The 7,500-nt window shown below is 37.9% G+C and overlaps 1 protein-coding gene across 4 annotated transcripts in view; it reads left to right on the top strand.

Annotated features, from left to right (window-relative positions):
• LOC119599029 (tyrosine-protein phosphatase 99A-like) overlaps positions 1 to 7,500 on the top strand; it is a 193,867-nt gene that overhangs the window by 185,781 nt on the left and 586 nt on the right. For all 4 annotated transcript variants that reach the window (XM_037948774.1, XM_037948773.1, XM_037948776.1 and 1 more), the window contains 6 exons: positions 1,931 to 2,060; positions 2,236 to 2,403; positions 2,692 to 3,051; positions 3,203 to 3,417; positions 3,888 to 4,023; positions 4,342 to 7,500. The exon at positions 4,342 to 7,500 is cut by the window's right edge and continues 586 nt beyond it. In XM_037948774.1, the coding sequence (XP_037804702.1) occupies positions 1,931 to 2,060; positions 2,236 to 2,403; positions 2,692 to 3,051; positions 3,203 to 3,417; positions 3,888 to 4,023; positions 4,342 to 4,698 (1,366 nt within the window). In that variant the 3' untranslated portion in view covers positions 4,699 to 7,500. The remainder of the gene's footprint in view (positions 1 to 1,930; positions 2,061 to 2,235; positions 2,404 to 2,691; positions 3,052 to 3,202; positions 3,418 to 3,887; positions 4,024 to 4,341) is intronic.

Here is a 7,500-nt window from a genome sequence, read left to right as displayed (position 1 = left end):
TGTTTACATGAACTCAGGAGTTTAAACATATTGCCATTTTAATCAACTTGGAAGCATAAGCTGATCAGATTTAGAAACAAAGGAATAGCCATTCTAATAATTATATAGACAGAAGCGGAAAGAGGAAAGGAAATAAAGTTATTGTTTTGTAATAGAATTATAGTTTAACTATGAGTGTAGATGAACAGAGCATGGCCCCAAAATATACATAAAATCCCAACTTGCAAAGGACCCCTCTGTCATCAAGGAGTAAAATTTAATATTTTCATCCTCCTCTCTCTCCAGAATATACTAGTTAAGGATGTAGTACTTACCATTTGCACATCTCTTTCCTGCAACCTCTTTCATTAATAATAATGAGGGCATGTGCATCCAAAGGTTTATTAAATGTTTTGTAAGTTTGGATTCCGTCTATAACTTAAAGCATTGATATGTCCACACTACAATCTCATGGTTGTAATATATAAACATGAACATGCTTATTTTACAGATGAAAAAGGTATAACTAACAAAACATAACATTTTTTTGAGACACTTAGTCTGAGAACACCTTTGGATGCATATGCCCTCATATTAATTGCAAACTTTGCATATTACAAGGTGTAGTGGCTCTCTAGTCATTGAAAAGAAAATGTTGTTAGAAGTAACAATTTTGAAGAAAGGTAATGCTTTTTAATACATAAACTTACAACTGTTAACATTAATTTTTTGTGTGTTTTGCAAGATGTATACAGATGTGGATATAATGGAAAATGTAAGGAGATAAATTAGTCATAAATTATTTAGTAGACCTTGAGTGTAATAGGAGGCAGATATTTGAAGATAGATGCTAGATTCACACACAATATAAAGCTTTATATTTAGTTGAGCTCTCTAGTCCAAGACATTCTGGAGGTAGTTTTGCATAACATATCAAACTACTAGTTAAATTACGACATTTGAACATCAATATCACAGTTCATTATTTTGAAAACTATCTTTTGCTAAACCATTTGCTTTTTATAGATCCGGAGATGTGAATCATTAGATGTTTTAAGTTATACGACATGAAGGTATAGTTTTCAAATGGGTGCCCTTTTTTTATTATTAAGTAAGAATATTCCCACTGAAACAGACTTTGAAGTGAAGAGATTTTTCTCTTTTTAATTTAGTTAATGTAGAGACACTGCACATACCAGTATATCAGTAAACATGACAACTATAAAGATCTTACTTTATATAAGCAACAAAGCTGATATAGAAGTGACATTTAGATTTTCTCAGTGTAATCAGAAACCCTAGGAAAATGGAAAAATATATGGAGAGAACAAAATATTTAATATTAGCTGAGGAAAATGGTTATTGTTATTGAAATGAGAGATAAGTGATCAGCTTTAAATATTATAAACTACCCAGGGAAATGTGTGTGGCAGGGAGAATATTTTAGCCACTTTTAGTTAATGTGTTTTGTTCATTCATTTAGAAGCTGGCAACAGGTGCTTACAAATGTAATATCTTTTTTGGTGCACTTCATTTTGATTGTTTTCTGTGTCTTCTTCTGTCTGTTTCTCTTTCCTACAATTTATTATTATATTCTCTGTCTTTTTCCTTTCTCTCTTGCAATATATCTTTTCTCTCTCACAGTATAACTTCTCTCTTCTCTCTCCTTTCTCTTCCCCCCACCCCTCTCTCTCTCTCTCTCTCTCTCTCTCTCTCTCTCTCTCTCTCTCTCTCTCTCTCTCTCTCTCTCTCTCTCTCTCTCTCTCTCTCTCTCTCTCTCTCTCTCTCTCTCTCTCTCTCTCTCTTTCAAACTAAATAAATTTTTTTCCACATACATATGTGGAGCTATGTGGTATTGTATGTTAATGTATACAGCATAATGTCTGATGTGAATCCAGATAGGTATTGGTGCTGAATATATTATAATCTTATCTTGTCTTCATATTTTCAGTGCTGGAGTGGGAAGGACTGGCACGTACATTGTCTTGGATGCCATGTTGCAGCAGATTCGTGCCAAGGGACGCCTCAATATTTGGGGATTCCTGAAACACATTCGCACACAACGCAACTTCCTTGTACAGGTTCGTGGCTCAAGCATATACAAACTTGCAAGTTTGAAGTGTTTATTTTCTTATCTTTTCTTTCTTTCTTTCTTTCTAGCATTGGTTTTGTATCCCTGATGAGTTGGAGTTATATAGTTCCTAATGGGATTTTGATGTTTTGTTTATTTAATTCGGAAATTATTTTTATCACCAGACGGAGGAGCAGTATATATTCATTCACGATGCTCTGCTGGAAGCCATCCAGAGTGGAGACACCAACATCCCTCGGGCTGGTCTCAGCAGATATATCAGGATGTTGCAGGCGCCTGGAGGATCACAGGAGAAGCCCCAGCCTTGGTATCTTCTCTCTCACCAGTTCAAGGTATGTAGCTGTACACTCCAGAGAGGTGAGATGGTAGTGTTAGTGGATGACAGTTCATTGTATTCATATCAGTATTTGCTGACATTTGATGTTATTAGGATGTAACTAATAAGTTTTAGACACAGTTGAAGTTAATGATAACCCAAAGTAGTTATTTCAAAGAATTTAGCATATAAACCATAAATATTTTTGTAACTCATTGCATTACACAGAACATAAGAAATAGATAAAAAACTTTCAGTATGTTGAATTTTTATGTAATACTAATGAACTTCCTCTGCTTTTCAGCTGGTTACACATTTCCAGCCAAGAGATTTCAACGTTGTCAGTGCAGTCAAGCCAGTCAACAGAGAGAAGAACCGCAGCACAGACCACCTGCCCATGGAGAATGGCCGTGTGCACCTGACCCCCAAGCCAGGTGTGGAAGGCTCGGACTACATCAACGCAACCTGGCTGATGGGCCATCAGAGACTACGAGAATTCATCCTGACACAGCACCCTCTGCCAGCCTCCATCCTCGATTTCTGGCAGATGGTTTGGGACCACAATGCGCAGACAATAGTGGTTTTGACGGCTGTAGACGAGACTCAGGGCTATCCGCAGTTCTGGCCGGCGCAGCATGATGACTTTGACTCTGAGCATTGGAAGGTAGGGTTTGGTGCTTTTGGAAAGATAGGAGAGAAAAATGAGAAGAAAGACTGATTAAATTTCTGACTTCTAGATATGCATTGATTTTGCTTGGATATTCAGTCCATGTTGAAGCAGATTTACATGTATTAAATCTTCATTTTTTTGCCAGGTGCGTTATTTGGAAGAGAAATTGAATGCTGGGTTGGTGACTGTTGATGTAGCAGTCCAGAGTTTGCAAGATGACTATGAGTTACCGGTTAGATTAATTCACGCTCCTGGCTGGCCCCACACGCTGCCAGCTCTCACTACTACTCTCAGCCTTGTCTCCTTAGTGTCGGAGGCCCATACTAACTACCAGAATGGACCTTTAATAGTTGTTGATCGGTGAGTATTGAAGTCTCCTCCTCCTCCTCCTCCTCCTCCTCCTCCTCCTCCTCCTCCTCCTCCTCCTCCTCCTCCTCCTCCTCCTCCTCCTCCTTCTTTTCCTCTTTCTCCTCCTCCTTCTCCTCCTTCCTTCTCCTTCTCCTCCTCCTCCTCCTCCTCCTCCTCCTCCTCCTCCTCCTCCTCCTCCTCCTCCTCCTCCTCCTCCTCCTCCTCCTCCTCCTCCTCCTCTTCCCCTCCTCCTCCTCTTCCCCTCCTCCTCCTCCTCCCTTCCCCTTCCCCTTCCCCTTCCCTCCCCTTCCCCCTTCCCCCATTATCTTCCCCTTCCTCCTATTCTTATTCTTCCTCTCTTCCTCCTCCTCCATTATTTTCATTATCATCACCTACCTTCTCTTACTTATGTCATTTATGAAATCATCCCATATTTTCCATCACCTTTGGAGTCTAAGCACTTTTCAATTGATTTCCTACAGGTTTGGAGGGACGGAGGGAGCCACATTCTGCTGCCTGACTGCCCTGAAGAACCAGGTTGACTTTGAGCAGCACTTGGACCCTTACATGTTTGCCAAGCTTTACCACAACAGAAGGCCAAGTATCTGGACAAGTCAGGTAAGTTATTTTTTCTCTTGTTTTCTTTTATCTATTTACGTATTTGTTTGTGTGTAATGTAGGTATTAATTGTTCTTTAAAAAGTATGTATTGGATGTTCTCTTTTCAAGGGGTGAGGGATGAAGTGCTATATGACGGTGTTAATGAAGTTTGTTAATGAAGACAATGGCTATAATGCTGACTTTCATGTATTCTAGATTTTCTTAATAGATGTAAGTGACAGACTCATAAAGAGGAGGTAGTGTCTTCATTTCAGAAAGGCATATGCTTTATAAAAGTAGCTTGTGCCGGTTTTCACATTCTTTTTTGCCTTCGCAGGATGACCTCCTGTTCATCTATCGGGCGATGGAATCCTACACAGCCAGTGAAGGAAGCCACAGTGGAAGCAGCAATGACATGGCTGGGCTCCATGACCCAGTGATCACCATGCCTCCCATCACAACAGTGACTGCGGCACCTGCAATGCCCAGTGCCCCCTCCCCGGTCCCTCTGACCTCTCCACCCCAGACACCTTCAGCTGCAACTCTCCCTGCCATCAGCACACCTCCCAGTACGTGTGCGAACGGCCAAGTGCCCTCCAATGGACATGCAACGTTAACAGGCAATGGTACAGTCAGAGTCCCTCCAGAAGGGATGGAAGATGCACCACAGGCAACAGAGATCCCTCCAGTTTGAGTTGTTTGGACTGCCAGTTAGGTCTGTTCAAAGATCTTGCGCTCTGTCTAATAAACGTGAAATGCCTTGAAGAAGTTCTGTTCTGTTCAAGAAGTGTGTTACCAAGTGTTGAACAAGTGCACATTATATTCATATAACACTTTTTGTAAGCATCGGCTTCACCTTAGAAAAGCTGAACCTATTAGCAAGTATAAGGATTTAGTACTCCAAAAGCATCAGATGGCAAAAGCAGCTGAAATGGTCATTAGTGCTCTCACATAAAAAGTGTGAATTGAAGTAATGCATATTACTGATCTGAGATTTAGACTCAACATTGAAAACACATCAATGCATTTATTGTATTCTAATGAAAGACATTGTTAGCCGTAAGTGATGCATTCGTCCTGGACTTTACTAAGCAGTAAAATTTTATTAGGTGCGCTGCCCTGCAAACCAGTGTTGACAGTAGCCAGTCTGTGCATAAGGAAATGTCTCCTGCCGCTGCTGCTACAAGCCTGTGTTTTAAGCTTAAGGGCAACTTTGTGCTGCTTACCCAGACAACTGCTTATGTACAGTGTATAGCTAGTTTTCTAAAAAGGAAAAAATTGACCCACAGAAGGGGTCACCTTTCATGTACAGAATGATTTTCATATGTAATTTATCTGTGGTGTCTTTCATTTATTATATTATTGGTACTTCTTCACATGCTGCTTTATAGCTTACCTTTTCTACGTGATTACAAAGAGAATAAAAAATAAGGGAAGTTTTCCCTACATTTAAAAGACATCTAGTCTAGTTAGTGTAAGTTAGAAAATAGATATTTTGGTATGGAGGTGCATTTGCCTTGATTCCATAGTGCTCCTGAAAAATTATTTTTTCATCTCTATTTTCATTTTATTTAATGAATACATTATTCATTGACCTCATAATGTAGCCATTTTATTACAGTCATTTGTAATGTTTAACAAAGACTCAGAATAAGGCAAGATCATACACATGAGTCCTTTGGGAGCATTGCACAAATGATTCTGTTTTGTGAGTATGACTCTTTTTTTTTTCTCTTTTATTTTTGACACCAAGCCCTATCCATAAGTTCTAAGATACCTCCCTCTTAAGGCACAAAATAAATTAAGATGATATTTTTCTTATAAACTACCGTAATAAAACCTAGCCTCAAACTACGCAGCAGTAGGTGCCAGAACCTAAGAGGGACCATAATCATCTCTTTGTTGAAAAGCTCTCTGTCAGCATTTAAATATTGGATGCTCTACAGGAACTTGCTATACCTTGACAATATCAGTTAAAAGAAAACATGAAGGATTTTTTTTCTTATTTTCAAAAAGTGAATTGGAAAGATTTGGGAAAAGGCACCAAATAGCAATTGCAGTTGTTGAATATTCATTAAATATTTACTTCCCCTTGCCTTTATTATATCCTATGAGGTAGGATGTATGTACCTTATGAATAGGATTGGATCAGTGCAGTTTGAATCTGCTTTCATACCTAGAAGATATTATATAGATATTGGTTATGTGCTATTTAAAACACAGCTGTAGACTGCCATTTGTTTGAAAGATACATTTTACCAGTTTTGTATGAATAATTTATGTGTAAACACCAAGCTTCCATGCAAGTACATATTCATGTACACACGCACACTTACATTCATACTCACACTCAGTCACTGTCGACCACCTCACATAACACAGGACAAATCCAAATGAACATATAGACCATAAAAGCACAAACTGTTGTTTACATATACATGTAGTATTATCATTGTTTCTTAGGAGTTTTGCAGAGAGACTTATTAGTTATTCTGACATTGAAATTTGCATTGTTTACAGTTTGAGTACAAAGATATTTTTTTTATTTTTTTTTTTTTTTCTTTCTTTCTTTTTTACTTCCATATTTATAGACTATGAACTATATATCAGTTAACTGTTTATGATACCATATCCTTTTTTTTTTATTCCTTATTTTTTCTCAGTGTAAATTATATTTTATCTTACACTTGTTAAGGGACTTGTTAGATGATTAACTACAAGAAACCAGTGACAAACAGGAAATGAAGTGAAATAGAAGATAAAAATATTAGTTATAATGAACCAAATATTTAATTTACTTATTATAAGCATTGTAATATCTGTAAGCAGAAAGGTTGCCCCTACAAGTCTCATTAGCATGAATTGAATAAGCACAGAAGTAAGATATGCATAAAAGCAATTGAATTTTTCAGGTAAACACATGCCAGTGTTTAATATCTTATTTTAGAAGATGGCTTTCAAATGTTCATGTGAATTTAATTTAGAATGTAATTTAAAGGTAAAGGTTAAAATACAAAAATAAGGGCTGAAGTGAAATATCAGTGCAATGTTGATGAAATGTAACGCAGTTTTGTGGGTAACACTCAAAAGATGGTGTACATAAATGCTTCAAGGAGAAAGAGCATCATCCATAGGTGACATCACCTATTGACCCATCGTTACCCCATGCCCTTGGTCATGGCCTGTCAGTATTGTGGACATTCCCACATGTTCTTGGGTGCAGTGACAATATACAAAGCATAAGCAGCTAGTTGTGAGTAGACTGTGCTTTGTTTTAGCTGTGGTAAGCTCTGGTAATAATAATTTTCTCATTGTAAGGGTTTTTCAGTGAATCCTTGGAGCATTTAATATTCAAGTGTGCTTGAAATTTGTATGCTAATGACCATCATAGATCTTCACACATCACCAAATAGTTTTGTATGTAATACTGCAGTTTGTGTGATACAGCCCTAGTGATCTCTGCAAAAGGCCGTTGTTAGGTTGTGAATGAAAGTTG

Source organism: Penaeus monodon, chromosome 42 (genome assembly GCF_015228065.2).
Source record: "Penaeus monodon isolate SGIC_2016 chromosome 42, NSTDA_Pmon_1, whole genome shotgun sequence".
NCBI lineage: Eukaryota > Metazoa > Arthropoda > Malacostraca > Decapoda > Penaeidae > Penaeus > Penaeus monodon.
Note: the sequence above shows the minus strand (reverse complement) of the source record. Positions and strands in the feature narration are given on the sequence as shown.